The following is an 18,945-nucleotide window of genomic DNA, read 5'->3' on the forward strand; positions in this document are numbered from 1 at the left end:
ATTGGCCTGTATTTAAGGGGATGATGGGACATGATGTTTCAGTTTGGACATGTTTTGAAAATTCTTTTATCAAAGTGGACAAAAACATTTGCAATGTTGCTGTTGGGCTCCTCAAATTGGGAAAATACAGACTCTGGCTTCCATCAAGACTAAAAACACCGACAAAAAGCGAGATTCAGCTATTAGATAAACTGGCAAACGCGCACTATAAATTTTGTATTCCAACCAGGGTTTTTGTTTTTAGTAGTTTTGGGTAGAGGTTACTTTGGGTGATTAAGTGCTCCATTGGACAGACACTCCGGGCTCCATTCCTCCAGGCGGGATCAACGCCCCGGGCCCTCGGAGCCGCCCTTTGCAGGACTCTCTTGCTGGAGGGCGGGACCGCGCCGGCGGGGGCGCGCTGCCGAAGCGTCGTCGGCGGGTGGGAGCGGAGGAAGGAAGGAAGGCGCCCTGGGAGCGCGCGAGGCCACACGTTCGCGCGCGCCCGCGCGCCCACGCGCCCGACCGCACTCCCGGGAAGTCTCGCGATGCCGTAGCCGGCTGCTCCCGCTGCGGGTGGCTCTGGCTGTTGCTGTGGTTGCCTGAGTTGCTGCTGCTGCGGCGGCGGCGGCAGCGGCGGTACTGGTGGAGGTGTCGGCCCTTGGGCGGATGTTGACATTGTGTTGTTGTTATTGCTGATGGTAATGGCGGCGGCGGCGGCGGCGACGGCCGGGACCCCATCTCCTCTGTAGCCGGAGCCGAGGCAGCCAAGAGCGAACTCCGCGGCCTCTGAGCCCGAGGCAGCGACTCCCCTCAGCCTCCGCCGCCTCGCCTGCCCGTTTCCCGGCCGCGGCCCCGGCCCCTGGAGTCAGGCCCCTTTGGGCAGGGGGCCTCGGAGGCTCAGGATGGCGGATTTCGACGAGATCTATGAGGAGGAGGAGGACGAGGAGCGGGCCCTGGAGGAGCAGCTGCTCAAATACTCGCCGGACCCAGTGGTGGTCCGCGGCTCCGGTCACGTCACCGTGTAAGGCCCGGAGGAGGGGAGGGCGAGGACGGGAAGGTGCAGGGCTGGGGTGGCCCCCCCCCCCCCTTTACTCCTCGGGAGCCCTCTTTCCCCGGTGTCCGTCTTGTGTCGGGGCCTTCGGGAAGAGTAGGCGACCAGGAAGTGAGAACTTGCTTTAATTTCGTTTGTTTCGATCTCCGGAGTGGGGACAGACACTGCCCTTCCTCCCCCACACGCCCCCTTTAGCAGGCCCTACAGGCCTGGGCGATGTGACGGATCCCAGGAGCGAAGGTTTTTCTGGAGTCTGCCCTTTGGGCCACCTCTTCAGCTTCGGGGTGGAAGTACACGTATTTATGAGGTTCCTCCCCCTTGTTTTCTCTTCCAGTTACCCTGTGGTTCTCTCCTCTCATCTGTGCCTTTGAGCCTAGTGACATATGGCTCAGAGGCCAGATCTGGGCCATGTGAGACCCCAGTGACAATTGGTAATGAGTGGTTCACCGTTGTGTCTGTGCCTTTCACACATACTCACAGGTCTTCCCAGTTTCTTGCAGAGTCAATTTCTGCGGAAATGCAGGTTCCTGTGATTGTATATGATAAAAATGTGTGGATGAGCCTATATTTAAGATCTGCAGAACGATATTATGTTTACTACCAGTTTTTAAAAAGAAATCTACGTGCTGGACACACTCTGCTGGGGTTACTGAGTTCTCTCTGTAATCAGAGCCTCCTTTGGGCATGAACTCTGGGATGGCTTCTTCATTTGATAAGGGTTCCTTCCTGTAAGTCTGATTTGCAACATTTAAACGTCCGATGTTATTCAAACAATAAGGAATGAGAGCTTTGTGAAAAGGTCATGACTAATAAAGGAATGTGAAGACTTGAACCAAATAATGAGCTGTCCGGAAGCAGGAAGTTTTGTAATGTTTGTCTGAGAAGTCCAGAGTTGTGTAGAACTTGAAGTATTTATATTCTTCATTTTAGATCTCTTGTTCAAATCCTAGATCAAACTTGTATGCTTGTCGGAAATCTCCCCACTACACCCTTCTAGTAAAATAAAAGGGCCAGCAGATCCGAGACTGTCTGGAACAGTTTTCGTTGCGTTTTTGGTGTGGGGTGAGTGGGATGTGCAGTGAATAACTTTTAGTGAAAAGGTAAGACTCCTTATAGAAGATTTTCAGCAAAATCCTTGTATTTCTCACTACGTGATATGACCAGCCATATTGTTGTTTGGGTGTGCTTATGTAATGCTTTGATTTCTTTAGCACCTGTTAGTCTATATTCAGGTGACTTAATAGGGTAAAAACACTGCATAATCATTGTCACAGTGCCATGGGAAGACAATGGGATTTATCACCACAATAACAGTTCCTTAGTATTTTAACTGTCATCTCCAGCAGAATTAAGAAGTTTCATGGATATTAAATCTTTCTTTAACATGTATTACAGAACTTTTTTAGTCTCATAGCCTGCCATTTAATTTTTTAGTTTGACACTCAGGACCTTTTTACACACATACATACATACATACATACATTCAATTCATTCATTCATTTATTTATTTATTTTCTTTTTACATTGTTTTAAACCTAATGAGTGTATGTGTGCATAAAGAAGGGATTTTTTTTTCAAACTCTTTGATGCTATCTCCCTGCCTTTCCCCCCTAAATTCCTCTTGTTAAAGAAAAGCAGGCAATTTTTTGCTATCTAAAAAGGCGCTGCTAGAGTTATAATGTTTCCTCTGTTTAAGGAAAAGAAGAACTAAGCACTTTGTTGGGTAAATAGAAAATATAATAGATAAAGTGCTCAGAACTAAGTAGGTGATTAGTAAATTTGATTGTAGTTGGCTACTCAGAGAGGTTAATGGGGTGGGAAATGATTATTAGTGGTTTTCAATCTCACTGCCCATTAAAATTACCTGCGGAAATTAAACAAACAAAAGAACAACAAGAAAAGCTGCGTTTTCCCCAGGGCCAGGCCAGTTGAAGGCCTGGTATCTGAGTGAGGTCCCAGGCCTGGATGTTGGTTTAGAAAGTCCTACAGGTGATTCTAATGTACAGGCAGAGTTGAAAACCTCTCATCCAGAGTATGAGGAGGGACTACATGCCCCCAGTAAGCAGTATGCCTTTCTGCACTGGAGTTCATGTTTCTGTGATCTCTCTCAGTCACTTTCCCTCTTTTCCCCATTACCTTGGTTCTAGGCTCTGGGTTCAAATCTACTCTCTGCCACTTGGGTAAATTATTTATGCCTCTTCAGTTACGATGGGGATCGTTATAGTCCTTAATTTTTAAGGTTATTAAGGATTAAATGAGACAGTATACGCCAGGAAATCATCACATTGTGTGATACTGTGCCCAATAAATACTAACCTTCATTAGTTACCCTCTATATTTAAAAGTGTTCCACTTTGAGAAACATAAGTGTAAAGCACAGTACTAAGAAATCTGAACTGCCATTTTCAAACCTAACAGTGATTGACTTTAGTCCTATTTTTCCATTTCTAAACAATGTATATGAGGTTAAATTACTATGTGAAGTATTTGCATGAAAATTAGTGAGAATCTTCATTGAAAACCTAAACCTGTTTTGTAACGACATAGATAAGTATAGTAATAGTAATACAAAACTTTTTACATGACTCTGTCATACATAATTCACTGGCATACTATGCCCGTGGGTAGCCCACTTAGTGCCTATAAGGTTTTTGAAATTGGCTCTTTTTAAAAAATTTTTTTTTTAAAGTTTATTTATTTCTGAGAGAGAGAGAGCGAGAGAGAGCGAGCACGAGCTGGGAAGGGGCAGAGAAAGATGGAGAAAGAGAATCCAAAGCAGGCTCCAGGCTCTGAGCTGTCAGCACAGAGCCCCATGCAGGGCTTGAACCCACAAGCTGTGAGATCGTGACCTGACCAAAGTGGGACGCTTACCCGACTGAGCTACCCAGGCACCCCTGAAATTGGTTCTCAGGGGTTACTATAACTGTTGAGCATGTTCAGTTTTTCTTACCTTTAAATATAAATAAGAGTTGTTAAAACAGTTGTAGTAAAGCTGCTGCTGCTCCCACCCTACCTGTTTTTTTTAAACTAAGGAGCTCTTCAGAGCAGTCTTCTCTTACAGGTTTGGAAGTAAATGATAGTGCCACCTGAATCGTCTGTAATCCTGATCAATCTCAAAACATACCGATTCATCCATATTTGTTTTTCATAGATTTCACTTTTGAGTAGACCTTTATATCTGAATATTTCCACTCTTTTTTCCTCCCTACCATAATAATCATTTTACAGTATTACTCTTACTTTATTTTAGAAATTACTGTATTCTCATGTGACATGATCTGGCATGTCAGTATAGTGATGTGAAAAAGTAAGATACCTTCCATTTTCTCCTACGTAGGCAGGTCGTGGTTATTTTGGGGGTATAATTGTATAATCAGATTTTTGGGATATAAGGATGTAAAACAATTTGTCTAAACAAAGTCTGTTTTAATGTGTTTTTTAACACAAATATTTTTATATCGATTGCAAATCAGACTTATACTTTGTACTTCCATCATGATCAGTATTCTTTTTTGACATTCTTCTGGATACGTTTAATAGTTTTCTTCATTGCTAGATTTGCATGTAACAATATGGAACAGAGTGGCAGCTCCAACAGGGAGAAATCTTATATAGAAGCATATTTTGAGGAAAGGTGGTATTTGAAGGAAGAGGGAAATAAGTTCCTATTATTGCATAACATTTATGTGCATGGAATTTAAGACTTGAGTTCACACTTCAATTAAAAGTACATTTCCTGTGTGTGTGTGTGTGTGTGTGAGAGAGAGAGAGAGAGAGAGAGAGAGAGAGAGAGTTTTCTCATTTTATTATGTAATGAAAATGAGGGGAAAGTGATTATCTCATTAGGGGGTATAGGCGAGATTGGTTAATATTCTTAAATTACAAAGTTTTTTACTCTTCAGTAGATTTGTCAAAATATAGTGATCATTGTTGAAGACTTTGATTTTTCACAATGATGACAGTGTTAAAGGATTTAATCTAAAACTTAGAATTTAAAAATAGTTTTTGGACCAGTATTTTCTAGCTGATCTATCATTATAACTGACATTATTTGCTTCTGTCTCATTTAATGCCCTCCCATATCAGAATCACACTTGGGGCTTTCCTAGGGCATATATAATCTTTGACTTCTAACTTAAGTCCTGTCAAAGAGGCAAGTTATTTTGCTAAGGTTTGTTTCTAATAATGTTATTCTCTTTTAATTTCACTAAATTATTGTATCTTCATGTACTCTCTTCTGAGGTATAATCTTCCTACCATCTCCACAAATAATTCCTCATTCTTCAGTACCAGTTTTTACCAATGGCTGTGGAACTCACTCTCTTTGCTTGTCTTCATGTCAGGTATGCTGTGGAAAATTGAAAGATTTAGAATGGGGCTTGAAATGAAAAAACTTGGAAACTACTTTGGGGTGCAATAAAATCTTTGCATAGGAGACATCACAAGAACACGTTGACCTTTCAAATGGTAGAGTTAATAAAAAATGGTCTATCTTGAAATGTATCAGTATTCCAAGACTGATACCAGATGCTGTAGTTAGCAACAGGAGATCTGAACGTGATTTTCCCAAATAATAGAATCACTTCAGTTAAACAAGTTTTTTAACTTCATAGCTTTCACCTTCTCTCCCCCACCCAGCATGATATGTAAGGTGTATTCCATTTTTATTTTATTTTATTTTATTTTATTTTATTTTATTTTATTTTATTTTATTTATTAAAAAATATTTTTTAATGTTTATTTAATATTGAGAGACAGAGAGAGATAGAGCATGAGCAGGGGAGGGGCACAGAGAGGAGGAGACACAGAATCCGAAACGCTCCAGGCTCTGAGCTGTTAGCACAGAGCCCGACATGGGGCTCGAACCCACAAACCGCGAGATATGACCTGAGCCAAAGTCGGATGCTTAATCGACTGAGCTACCCAGGTGCCCCAGGTATATTCCATTTTTAAAGATTAAGCTTTTGTTCTGAGATTTTTTTTTAAGACATTATTGATCTTTCTCCATAAGGCTGTGAAGTTGTTTGAAGGCAGGAATTGTGGTTATTAGTTTGTATTTCTCCACTATTTAATCTAGTGTCTGGAATTTTATGGGTCCTAAAATGTTTGCTAAATAAATGAGATAATTGCATACATCTTTGGATCTTGTCAGAATTGCCAAAGGTGTAACTGTTTTCTTTCCTGAACCTCCTGATGAAGGCAAACAGTGTTTTACAATAGAACTCTTATAAAATCATATTCAAATGATAACTGGCTTCCTTTTTTTTTTTGAATTGATAATTATAAGGAAATTGTAAAATTAAAGTAAGATATTTTTTCCTCAGAGATTTTTCTTACTCATTATTTCAAAGGAAATTAGTTTGATTTAGAATATAGAGTTGAACATATCTTTGGTAACTAACACAAAGAAAAAGAATGCTAAACACTTTAATTGGATCAGCTACCAAAACTTCTCAGTGGGTAAACTTTCTTGAAGAAATGAGGATTATGGCCATAAGCTGAAGTTTCAAAATTTTACTGTATTCGAATTTGAAATTTACATGGTGTTTCAGTGTAAACAGTTTAGTGTTGGATTTCTGCCTATTAACAGATGTGAAATTGACTAGTGCTTAAAATTTTATGTGACTAGCTAAGTGCAATACAGGGACTAAATGGTGAAAATTAGTTCTATGAAATTATAATTACTTAAATACTATTCTAGGTAACATTACCTTGAATAATAATATTTCTCTAAAGAGTAATATTTTTACTTTGAGAGCTACTCCTAAACTCCAGATTGAGTTTATATTCCTTCATTTATTTATTTATTTATTTTAGAGAGTGCCATCGTGAGAGTGTGGGAGTGGGGGAGAGGGGCAGAGGGAGAGAAAATGTTAAGCAGGCTTCATGCTCAGCATGGAACCTAATACGAAGCTCGATCCCACAACCCTAGGATCATGACCTGAGATGAAATCAAGAGTTGGGTGCTCAACTGAATGAGCCATCCAGACGTCCTGAGTTTATAGTCCTTATTAGGAATAGGTTAAAGGCCCAGGATCTTTTACTCCCTGTAGTATCTATGCCTGGTTTAGCTTTCTAAACTATAAAGCTACTTAAGATTTTATTCTCAATAAAATTAGGCTTTAAATATAACATTTAGCAACAGATACTTTTAAGTATCCTTACTTTAGTATCTTCTGTTTAACATTTTTTTTATGACTTTTCATAATTTGTTTCAGAATCCATTTATAAAATCAAATCTTAAGCCAGACTTTCACCATTCGTGTAGTCTAGCTTAGTCCCAATGCAGATTTCCTTCTTGTTTTTTTTTATTTGAGAGAGAGAGAGAGAAACATAGACAGTTCAAGTGGGGGATAGGCAGAGAGAGAGAGGGAGACACAAAATCCAAAGCAGGATCCAGGCTCAGAGCTGTCAGCACAGAGCCTGACACGGGGCTCGAACTCACAGACTGGGAGATCATGACTTGAGCTAAAGTCTAACGCCTAACTGACTGAGCCACCCAGGTGCCCCTGCCCAATGCAGGATTTCTTCAACTTGCCTGATTATCAGAATCACTGAGAGTATTTTATTTTATTTTTTATTTTAAGGTTTATTAATTCATTTGGGGGTGGGGGGAGGGGTAGAGAGAGGGAGAGAGAGAACCCCAAGCAGGCTCCATATAGGCTGCCAGCACAGAGCCTGATGGAGGATTTGAATTCACAGACCGTGAGATCATGACCTGAGCCGAAACCAAGAGTCGGACGCTAAACTGACTGAGCCACCCAGGCACCCAAGAGCATTTTGAAAAATATACATTTTAGGTTCTCCACCAGTCGGAATCTTTAAGGAGAAGAGTCTAGGAATTTTTATTTTCTTTTTAACGTTTATTTATTTATTTTGAGAGAGAGATTGCGCACAAGCTGGGGAGGGGCAGAAAGACGGGAGAGAATCCATTCTAAGTAGGCTCTGTGCTGTCAGCGTGGAGCCTGATTCGGGGCTCAACCCCACAAACTGAGATCACAGCCTGAGCCGAAATCAAGAGTTGGGCACTTAACCAACTGAGCCACCCAGGTGTCCCTGGGAATTTTTATTTATTTATTTATTTTTAAATTTTTTTTTTTTCAACGTTTATTTATTTTTTGGGGACAGAGAGAGACAGAGCATGAACGGGGGAGGGGCAGAGAGAGAGGGAGACACAGAATCGGAAACAGGCTCCAGGCTCTGAGCCATCAGCCCAGAGCCCGATGCGGGGCTCGAACTCCCGGACCGCGAGATCGTGACCTGGCTGAAGTCGGACGCTTAACCGACTGCGCCACCCAGGCGCCCCGGGAATTTTTATTTTTAATAGGAGCTTAGGTAATTCTCGTATCAGACACATTTAGAAGCAATTGATGATATGTGGAAAGAGTATGGTCTTTGATGTTAAGCAGACTAGTTTTAATTCTCAGATACTTCCTAACTGTAACCTAACTGTAACCTAACTGTAACCGTTAACATTTTTGAACTTTAGTTTCCTCATCTGCAAAAGGGATAAGTAAGGTCTGCCTCAGAGATTAGGTGTGAGAGTCAGAAATAATTTATCTAATGTCATGTGTCCACAGGAGAAATACAGCAAATTATTACTCATTACATATTTTGATATTTATGCTTTTGTGCACATTTTTGGCTAATATTTACCATTTTCCTGGAAATCCATATAAAAGGTAACATATGCTTTCCTACTTTAAAACAAGATCCTGGTGGCTCAGTCGGTTAAGTGGCCGACTTCGGCTCAGGTCATGATCTCATGGTTTGAAGGCTCATGAGTTTGAGTCCTGCATCGGGCTCTGTGCTGACAGCTCAGCCTGGAGCCTGCTTTGGATTCTGTGTCTCCCTCTCTCTCTGCCCCTCCCCTGCTCACACTCTGTCTCTCTCTCAAAAAAAAAAAAAATAATAAATATAAAAGAAATTAAAAAAATAAAAGTAAAACAAGATCCTGACCATAAATCAGAATTATCTCATTGTGTTGAGGAAACGTTTAATCAAAAGCAGATATTATCAGGTTGGTACACAGTCATAGTCTTAGGGGTTCTTGAGTTATTTTGGAGTTTGAGAATCTTCTCTTTTTTAAAAATGTTTTTAAATGTTTATCTGTTTTTGAGAGAGAGAAAGAAACAGAGTGTGAGTGGGGGAGGGGCAGAGAGAGAGGGAGAGGTAGAATCTGAAGGGGGCTCCAGGCTCTGAGCTGTCAGCACAGAGCCTGAGGCTGGGCTCGAACTCAGGAACTGCAAGATCTGACCTGAGCCGAAGTCGGATGCTTAACCGACTGAGCCAGTGAGGCATCCTGAGGATCTTCTCTAAATGGCACTTTATTTTAAATTTCACATGTGTGGGCTTTTCTTTTCTATTATACCTTCTTTATCTAATGGATGAACTGTAGGTTGAGAATGAGACAACCAACATTATTAGAACTATGAATAAAGTAAGAGTAGTTGGTTCTGGGTGCTGGATTTAGATCCTTGAGTTTTAAGATATTTGTTTAATCAGAGAATTTTTTGCTTAATCCTTCATTTTCAGCTGTCTTTTTTTTTTTTTTTTTTTAATGTTTATTTATTATTGAGAGAGTGTGTGAGAGAGAGAGAGAGACAGAGCGTGAGCCAGGGAGGGGCAGAGAGAGAGGGAGACACAGAATCTGACACTGGTCCCAGGCTCTGAGTGTCAGCACAGAGCCCAACGCAGGGCTCGAACCCATGGAAAGTGAGATCGTCACTTGAGCCAAAGTCAGACGCTCAACCAACTGAGCCACCCAGGCGCCCCCATTCTCAGCTGTCTTACTAAAGTTTCCTGATAAGTAGTTTAACAAACATTTATCAGATTTTGTGTTACGGTGTTATGCGAGACTCTAGGTACGTAGTTATGAATAAAACACATAGTTCCTCTGTCCTTCTGGAGCTTATGGTTAAGAGACAAATTATGTCGGAGCACATTGCTGTGAAGGAGCCCGGTAGAGTGCTGTGACTGAAAATAACGTGGTTAGGGAGAAGCTCCCGGAGGAGTAACATTTAGGAAGGGCGAAAGAGTTTTGTGAAGAGCATCCCGGGTGTGGAGAACAGTAAAATAAGTCTGGCTGGCCTGAGATGCTGAAAAGCTACTTGTGAACTGCGGTGAATGTAGGGAGTTGAAGGGGACGGTGCCTTGAAATGAGGTCGGTGAGGTCCGTAGGGGCAGGAAAGGATGGTAGAGGGATTAGACTGAAACCGCATTCAGAAGGCTTTTGAATGGTGTAGATGAGATATGATGGTGGTGATAGTCTTTTGATAAAGGAAGTGTTACGGTTCTGTCTAGAGGTCATCAAATTTCGCAACTTTCCTGTGAGAGCCGGAAAAAATAGCAGTAACTGCTTTGGCTGTCTCGTTCCCATCTCATTTTCTATTTTGCTTTGTGTTTTTTGTTTTGCTTTGTAAAGAGTGAGGTCGGAGAACTGTGGCTTCCCTGACTGTAGACGCGACTGTCTTGATGACATACCTGCATTTCCTGTTCTGCCGCCACAGGGCAGCTCACGTGCCAAGAGGACAGCCTGTGTCGGAAGTGGAGAGGGGCTTTCCCACAAGATCATAGATTTGGAAGCGAGGAACTTTGTCAGGTCTTACCCTTCAACGACAAGACGTGTGGTGTTTGACAATGATCTATTAGACTGGAAGAAAAGACTGTGCTTTTAAAGTCTTGACACTTAAAGTGAGATTGAGTACACAGTGGATGAAATTTTCTCACAAAGGCCTGGGCTGATGATTCGTTTTCTCCTTAAGCTCTTCTCCAGCCTCTCATTTACGTAGGGTCCTACCATCTAAGTAAACCTAAACTTATTTAGGTTAGAGTTGGTTGGACTTTGGGGTAAGCTACCCCTGTTGTTGTTGTTTTTTAGTGTGTGTGTGTGTGTGTGTGTGTGTGTGTGTATGTGTATGCTTCCTGCAAGAGCTCCTTTTTTTTTTTTTCTCTTTGAATTTGTGTTGTAGTTACAGTGGAGTCCTTGGTTAAGTCTAGTAAAGGAATTCCTGTATACTAACCTTCTTTTTCTGCTCTTTCTAAACTATTCAATTGTAAATGTCACTTGAAATTGATACTTTTGGTAGTTTATACTATAATCCAGTTCAACCACATATTCTTAAATGAACATAATTTATCATTATTTTTGAAATGTTTGAGAGAGAGAGAGCGAGCATGCTTGTGCAAGAGTGGGGGAGGGGCAGAGAGATGGAGAGAGAGAATCCTAAGCAGGCTCTGTGCTGTCGGTGCAGAGCCCTACAGGGGGCTCAGTCTCACTAACCATGAGGCCATGACCTGAGCTGGAATCAAGAGCCAGACGCTTAACACACTGAGCCACCCAGGCGCCCCCATAATTTATCATTATTGTGTTGCTCATACAATTTACGTAAGCATGAAGAATATTCTAACATATGTATAAATTAGATAGTTGAGTTAGATTAATTGAATTCTTATATCATCAGAAGTCAATACCATTAAGTTTAATCAATATATATTACATAACTGCCATTGTTTAACAACATATGTAAACATCTATAAATACTTGAAAATATAATCTTAATAATTGAAAATTAGTAAAATTCTAATGCTAGAATATTATGGAACTATATAGTGATGAGTGAATTAATAAATGATTTAATTAAGTCTTTGATTTCACAAGTTTATTAGTAAAATTGTACTTTCACGGTGGCGCCTGGGTGACTCAGTCGGTTAAGCATCTGACTCTTGATTTCAGCTCAGGTCATGATCTTGCACTTCATGAGTTCAAGCCCCACATTGGGCTCTGCACTGGCAGCATAGAGCCTGCTTGGGATTCTCCCTCCCTCTTTCTTCCCCTCCCCGGCATGCACACTCTCTCTCTCTCAAAATAAATAAACATTTAAAAAAAAAGATTGTACTTTTACAGAGTTGGATGAACCCCAGATATTCAGAATTTGGTCACATAGTTAAAATTTTTAGATGTGTTCTGAGATGCATGTGTATATGTCTCCCAACACCAGGGATTCTATATCTTCTGGGTAAATAAACACTGCACTTTCAGTTCTGTCCCTTCCTCCTTGAGCCACATTGATATTCTGATGTCTATCGAGACAGCCAGATGAATTTAAAGTGTGGCTTTTATGCATTAAACTGTTAATTTTCTCTATAGTTACGACTTCACCTTCCAAAATAGCTAAAAAACTGATTCCGTTGAACTCAGAGTTCAACATTAGGAAATAAATGTTGTCTTCACTTGCCATCCTCATAACTCCCCCTGTGTTCAGTTTGAAAGTTCTAGTTCATATGTTCATAGATCTTGTCATATCAATAGGAAAATAAAATTCTGTGAGTCTAGGTTTGTACAGGTTGAGTGTCTCAAGATCCAGAATAGCCAAACTGATTTCATAATCTTTTCCCCAAATTAATTTCAACTGCAGTCTTTTAATTCTCAGTTGATGGCAGATCTGGCATCCTATTTGTTTAGATTAAAAACATCTTTGATACATCCTTAAAGTCCCTCTTTCTCTTTCCTTGCATCCAGGCTGTCAAGAAATCATTCATTGGCTCTGTCTTCAAAACATATTCAAAATTGGACCATTTTTTATCATCTCCACTACTGGTGTGAGTTGTCATCGTCTCTCTTCTGCTATACACTTAATTTTTCCCCCTCCCTCCTTCCTTTGCCTCTCAACCTATACAGTCTTCTTAGTACATCTGACATAGTGATCCTTTGATTGATTGATTGATTGATTGATTGATTTTATTTTATTTTTTTAATTTTTTTTTTCAACGTTTATTTATTTTTGGGACAGAGAGAAACAGAGCATGAACGGGGGAGGGGCAGAGAGAGAGGGAGACACAGAATCCGAAACAGGCTCCAGGCTCTGAGCCATCAGCCCAGAGCCTGACGCGGGGCTCGAACTCAGGGACCGCGAGATCGTGACCTGGCTGAAGTCGGCCACTTAACCGACTGCGCCACCCAGGCGCCCCTGATTGATTGATTTTAAATGGAGCATTATGCTACAGATTTTTTTTTATGTTTACTTTATTATTTTTGAGAAAGAGACAGCGTGAGCAGGAGAGAAGCAGGGGTGGGTGGGTGGACAGAGGATCCAAAATGGGTTCTGTGCTAACAGCAGAGAGCCCGATGTGGGGCTGGAACTCATGAACCGTGAGATCATGTCCTGAGCTGAAGCTGGACGCTTAACTGACTGAGCCATCCAGGTGTCCCTTCTGTTTTTTGTTTTTTTTTTTTTACTCTTTTCTAATTATAGTGAAAAACAAAGATTAGTTAAAAATTGGAAAGTAATACTTCTCAGTGAAGCAGAAAATAAACTGTCTATAATCAGCAAGAGACCAAGGTCATTTAATATTTTGGTGTATTTGTTTCTAGTCCTTATTAAATTTTTCTTTCTAGGAATCTCTTTTTTAGTTTAAAATAGCAATATATGTTATTATAGAAATTTTAGAAAACTTGAAAATATTAGAAGTGAAATATCACCTGTAAGGTAATTGCCTATGATTAACCGCTATGAATATTTTGATGGCTTATCTTTTAAAATTTTTCTCTGTGTATGTAAATATTTGTATTAAAAAAAATTGAGACCAAACTTAAAAGTCTTTTGTATTCTACATTTTTCATTTGACATTAGGAAAATATGCCAATGTCACTATGGGTTCTTAAAGTATGAAATATGAGACTCTATTAGATTTCAGAGAACAGAATCACTCAGAGGACCGTAGGCAGTGGAAACTTATTGTAAGAATGCATGGACACTAAGGAAGACAAGAGGCATTTGTCACTGTACAGCCAGGCTTCAAGGAGACTGGAATATTAATATTTTTGGATATAGTGCAATCTAGCTATGAGGTTATTCTGTTATTTTTCTCAATAGCATGTGTCCTTTGCTCCCTGGTCTGATGGTCTATCACAATGACTTACTTTCAGTTGGAGCTTGTGCTGTTGCAGTGTGAACTGGCAGAGAGCTTTTCCCCTCTCTTGTTGTATCTGCTTACTGTTGGCCTCAGCTTATTCCTTACTTCTACTTATTCATGGCTTTACTGTATCTTGGCTTCAGTTGAAGCTTCATGTTACCAACTATTGTCTCCTGTGTAGATAGACACCTCGAGAAAGAGGATCAGACCGAATTAGTGAATGTTGTCTAAGTTGGGCGGGTTTGTTGGGCCTCCGTCCCACATGCTGCTAGCTATATAGCCAGGGAGTAGGGGTTCTAAAATCAGATGCCCATTTATGGTCTAATTCACCAGAGCATAGGGAACTCCTGGTCAGGCACTCAGAGTAACAGACTTCTCTTTAGTATACGTGGTTTTGAGCTACACAGTGTCTTTTCAGATGGACATATTATTGTTAATGTAATTGTAGGACATTTCTAGTATTTGAGAACTTTCACTGTCAAAAATAGCACTGCAACTGAGAAGCAAGGAAAATAAATACAAAACAAGATGAAGCAGTCAGATTCTTGCAGTTCTGTATTTCAAAGACAAAATTCGTCATGAGATCAAAACATGATTCAACTCAAAATAACAGTGCATTAGTGAATTATAAGAGACATTAATGTGAGAAGATATAAGGAACATGGAAGAATTAAAAATGGAGGCAAAAAGGACTGGATTTTTTTTTTTTTTTTTGAAGTGGGTTCCATGCCCAGCGCAGAGCCCATCATGGGGCTTGAACTCAAGACCCTGAGATCAAGACCTCACCTGAGATCAAGAGTCGGATGCTTAACTGACTGAGCCATCCAGGTGCCACGGATATATATTTTTTAAGATTTTATTTTTAAGTAATCTTTACACCCAGTATGGGGCTCTAACTAACAACCCTAAGATCAAGGGTTGCATTCTCTGAGCCAGCCAGGTGCCCCAAGACTGGATATTATATAGGCTTGAACTATAGAAAAGGTTGAAATGCATTCAGAAAAACTGTTGATTAGTGAACCCAAACTTTTTTTATGTTTTTTTTATGTTTACTTATGATAAGTTACCTAGTTAATACCAAATAGATTCATATAGAAAAAAATTATAATGGTATTGTATGTTATGAAATGCTTTTAAAGTATTTATTTAGCAACTATAGTACATCTGAAAATTAGATCTTATTTTAAGAAACAACAAATAAAATGTTTAATACTCTCATACCAAAATAACGCTCTAGAAGACTTGATTATTTATTAACATATTTGTGCCAACTGTAATTATTTTCTTCTGATACATTTCTAGAGGGAGAATTACTGGGTCAAAAGGTATGTGTATGTTTTTGACTCTTACAATCAAATTGTACTCTGAAGGTTTCTGTTTATTTTGTAAGTTTTTTTTCTTTACAATTAAAATCATAGTGTATGTGCAGCTTTGTATTTTTTTACTTAATAGTATTGTATATGTATCTCCTATGTTGTTTGCAAACTTCATTTTTAATAGTTGTCTAATATTCTGTTATATTGAGATACTAAAAGTTACTTAACATTCCCGTAATGTTATTATGTTTATTTTTCTCTATTGTGAATAAAGTTTCAGGGAACTTGTTTATGCCTGTTATTTTATCCACATTAGATTATTTTTCTTTCTTTTTAAATTATTTATTTTTTTATTTTTTAGAGAGAGCAAGCAAGCATGTGAGCTGGAGAGAAGTGCAGGGGGAGAGAGAATCCCCAGCAGGCTCCACGCTTAGCTTAGCTTGATCCCATTACTCTGGAATCATGACCTGAACTGAAATTAAGAGTCAGATGCTCAACCAACTGAGCCACCCAGTCACCCCTCAGATTATATTTTAGGTTAGAGTACTGAGAAAGAAATTACTGGGACAAAGGTTTAAATGTTTGTAATGCCAAATTGATTTTTAGAATGGTTATAATTAATTAATTAATTAATTAATTTTATTTATTTATTTACTTTATTTTTGAGAAAGAGAGTGTGTGGGGGGCGAGGGGCAGAGAGAGAGAGAGAGAGAGACCCACACACTCAGAATCCGAAGCAAGCTCCAGGCTCTGATCTGTCAGCACAGAGCCTGACATGGGGCTCGAACCCACGAACCATGAGATCATAACCTGAGCTGAAGTTGGATGCTTAACCGACTCAGCCACCCAGGCACCCCTATTTGCTTTTTTTTAAAGAGTTTATTTGTAAGTAATCTCTATACCCAGTGTTGGGCTCAAACTCACAACCCCAAGATCAGGAGTTGCATGCTCTACAGGAGCCAGGCAGGTGCCCCTGGTTGTAATGACTTAAAGTTTCATTAGCAGTGCATGATATTTTCTATCTTAAGACCTCTTGACAAATAGTTTTTTGTTGTATTCATATATTAGTCTTTGTAGATAACTGAATTAAGATGCCACCCACCCTGAATCATATCTTTTGAAATTATTGTTACTTGCAGCTTTTTTGGATCAATACGATGTTAGGTTATTAGGCTTGAAGGCAGTTCAGCTTCCTACCCATTGCTCTTCTTTCAAGCATATCAAATTGGCATTGTAGAAGACGAAATTTGGCCTTTTCAGTACTGTCCAGAGCCAACTGTCCTTTGATTTAGAATAAAGGAAATTATATTTTGCCATATTTAAAGACTTTAAACTTGGAGGAGCATAATGGATAAAAGTAAGTAATTTATAATAAAAGCAGTAATTTATAATGTGGTCAAGTTAAGCTGAAACATATAACTCATTTTCATTGCTAACAGACCCCACTTCCTGGCAAACTTAAAACCCCCTGAAACTGGAACTAAGGTAACATCAAAATTAAGTGATCTAGGTCACATCAAAACCATTTAAGATACTTTGCAGTTATATTAACAAACATGAAGTGTGACTTTTCTTATTCACTTAATAAAATAAGATGATTTTCTTAAAACTTTATCTGACGGTTTTGCTTTGGTTGGCCTAGAATTAAACAAACAAACAAAAATCAAAGCAGAACTCAAAGACATTGCTAAGGAGTTATTTGCTGTAGCCTGTGCCAAATAGGACATTGCCCACTCTAGGGATGCCTGGGTGGCTCGGTTGGTTAAGCATTGGCTCTTGATTTTGGTTCCGGTCATAATCTCACAGTTTGTGAGTTTAAGCCCCGCCCTGGTCTCCGTGCTGACTTTGAGGAGCCTGCTTGTGATTCTCTCTCACCCCCCTGCCCCTCCCCCATTCGCGCTCTCTCAAAATAAACAAAGTTAAAAAAAGACATTTGCCAACGTAATACTGAAGCTTTTTGCTGGGAGAAAGCATGCTCTGTGAAGGAGGACTTGCTGAAAAGACTTGTTTTCAACTAGTCTGTTGAGTGGTCTCATCAGTAAAGAAATGTAAAGTCTGGATCTTAGTAGTTTGAATAGTGGATGGAAGGCAAGATAAAGATAGTGAATATAAGGACTCTTTCAAGACATTGGATGAGGAAAGAAAAGAGGTGGATGCCGTCATTCACTGAGGGAGAAGAAAATAGGGATTCAGATTCTCAGGCTGGGTAGACATAGGCAGGTTTGTAGGATATGTGTAAGGAGCCAAACGAGAGGGAACAATAGAGCGGATTACAGAGGAGACTGGGGGAGATGCAACCAGGAGCAGATGGTTTAGCTTTTGGGAAGCTTGCCTGCGTTGAGACAGATGGTAGACACTGAAGACATAGGTAAATGTGATTGGGATAAAGACAACAGTCTTCATCCGTAGAGAGTTAGGATGTGTGTCTTTAGAGAGTAGGAAGGTGTACAGAAAAGATTTAACATAGTAGGCTTGAGATTGCTGTCCTTAGAAATACTTGCCTATACTGTCGGCTCTTGGCTGGTGTCTGGGAACTTGAACTTTTGGAAAGTTCCCAGTGTTCCCAAAATTGATAGGCATGGTTCACTGAGCCTAAACTATTTGAACAAACAGTGTGGTTTATGCTGAACACCTGCTTTCCTTCTGGGAATCTGGAATTCTGGTATATGCTAAGCAGAGGGTACATTCTATCAGTTCCTGATAAAAGCCTTGGGCAGTGAATCTGTAATGCACTTTCCTGGTAGACAGTATTGTATACATGTTGTCAAAACTAGTTGCTGGAGGAATTAAACGCATCCTTGTGTCTTCACTGAGAAGAGACTCTTGCAAGCTTGTTACTGGTTTCCTCTGGACTTTGCCCTATGTGCCTTTTCCCTGTGTGCCTTTTCCCTGTGCTGATTTTGTTTTTTATCCTTTGCTTTGAGTACAACTATGTACTGAGTCATGTGAGTCATCCTAGTAAATCATCAAACCTGAGGGTAGTTTTGTGGACCTCCAACAAAGGGGGTGACCTGGAAGGCTGAAAGTGATGGTTGAGACTTAGAACAGTGTGGCAGAAACAGAAGTCATGGGCATCAGAGGAAGAGAGAAAAATGGTATGGAAATTTGCAACAAAGAGTTAGTGGAATGTAGATTCAGCTTTTGTTTTGGAAATTAATTAATTTATTCAGCAAGTATTTATTGACCATCAGGCATTGGGGTATAATTAAGAAACCATACTTAACCTATAAACAACTCATTATTTATCAGAGTAGGGAGTTAGGCTTGTAAACATAATTATAATAAGGTACGGTAAGGACTGTAGAGGAGAGAATGTAGTCAAGTATTACTGGAACCTGGAAGATGGGGAGTCTGAAAGGTGGACTTTGAGGAAATAAGCTATAATTGAGAATTTCTAGGAAAGAGTGTCATTCCAACAGGATTTTTGGTTATACTCAAGAAGAAAAAAAAATTTTTAAAGAGAAGATAGAAGAAGGTATCCAGGTTAGGGGTACCAGAGTTAAATATTAAAAGGAGTTTGGAAGAGGAGTGGTCTATCAGGAAAGGGAGATTCTGAATTGGATAAACATGACAGTGCAGGGTAACAGATTAGAATGGCTCACACTCTGAATTATGGCTATAGAATTGTAAGAATGAAAAACGAAACAAACAAAAAAAGAATTGTAAGAATGAGGGGACAGT

At 39.8% G+C, this 18,945-nt stretch overlaps 1 protein-coding gene across 2 annotated transcripts in view; it reads left to right on the forward strand.

Annotated features, from left to right (window-relative positions):
* The first annotated feature begins 452 nt into the window (after positions 1-452).
* The window catches only part of CHIC2 (cysteine rich hydrophobic domain 2), a 54,141-nt gene continuing 35,648 nt past the window's right edge, over positions 453-18,945 (forward strand). The window contains exon 1 of one of the 2 annotated variants that reach the window (XM_043572667.1): positions 453-1,003. In XM_043572667.1, the coding sequence (XP_043428602.1) occupies positions 885-1,003 (119 nt within the window). In that variant the 5' untranslated portion in view covers positions 453-884. Of the gene's footprint in view, positions 5,377-18,945 lie in introns of both variants that reach the window. The other variant, XM_043572668.1, reaches the window with a different exon arrangement.

The sequence above is a fragment of the Prionailurus bengalensis genome, chromosome B1 (assembly GCF_016509475.1).
Source record: "Prionailurus bengalensis isolate Pbe53 chromosome B1, Fcat_Pben_1.1_paternal_pri, whole genome shotgun sequence".
In the NCBI taxonomy this organism is placed as follows: domain Eukaryota; kingdom Metazoa; phylum Chordata; class Mammalia; order Carnivora; family Felidae; genus Prionailurus; species Prionailurus bengalensis.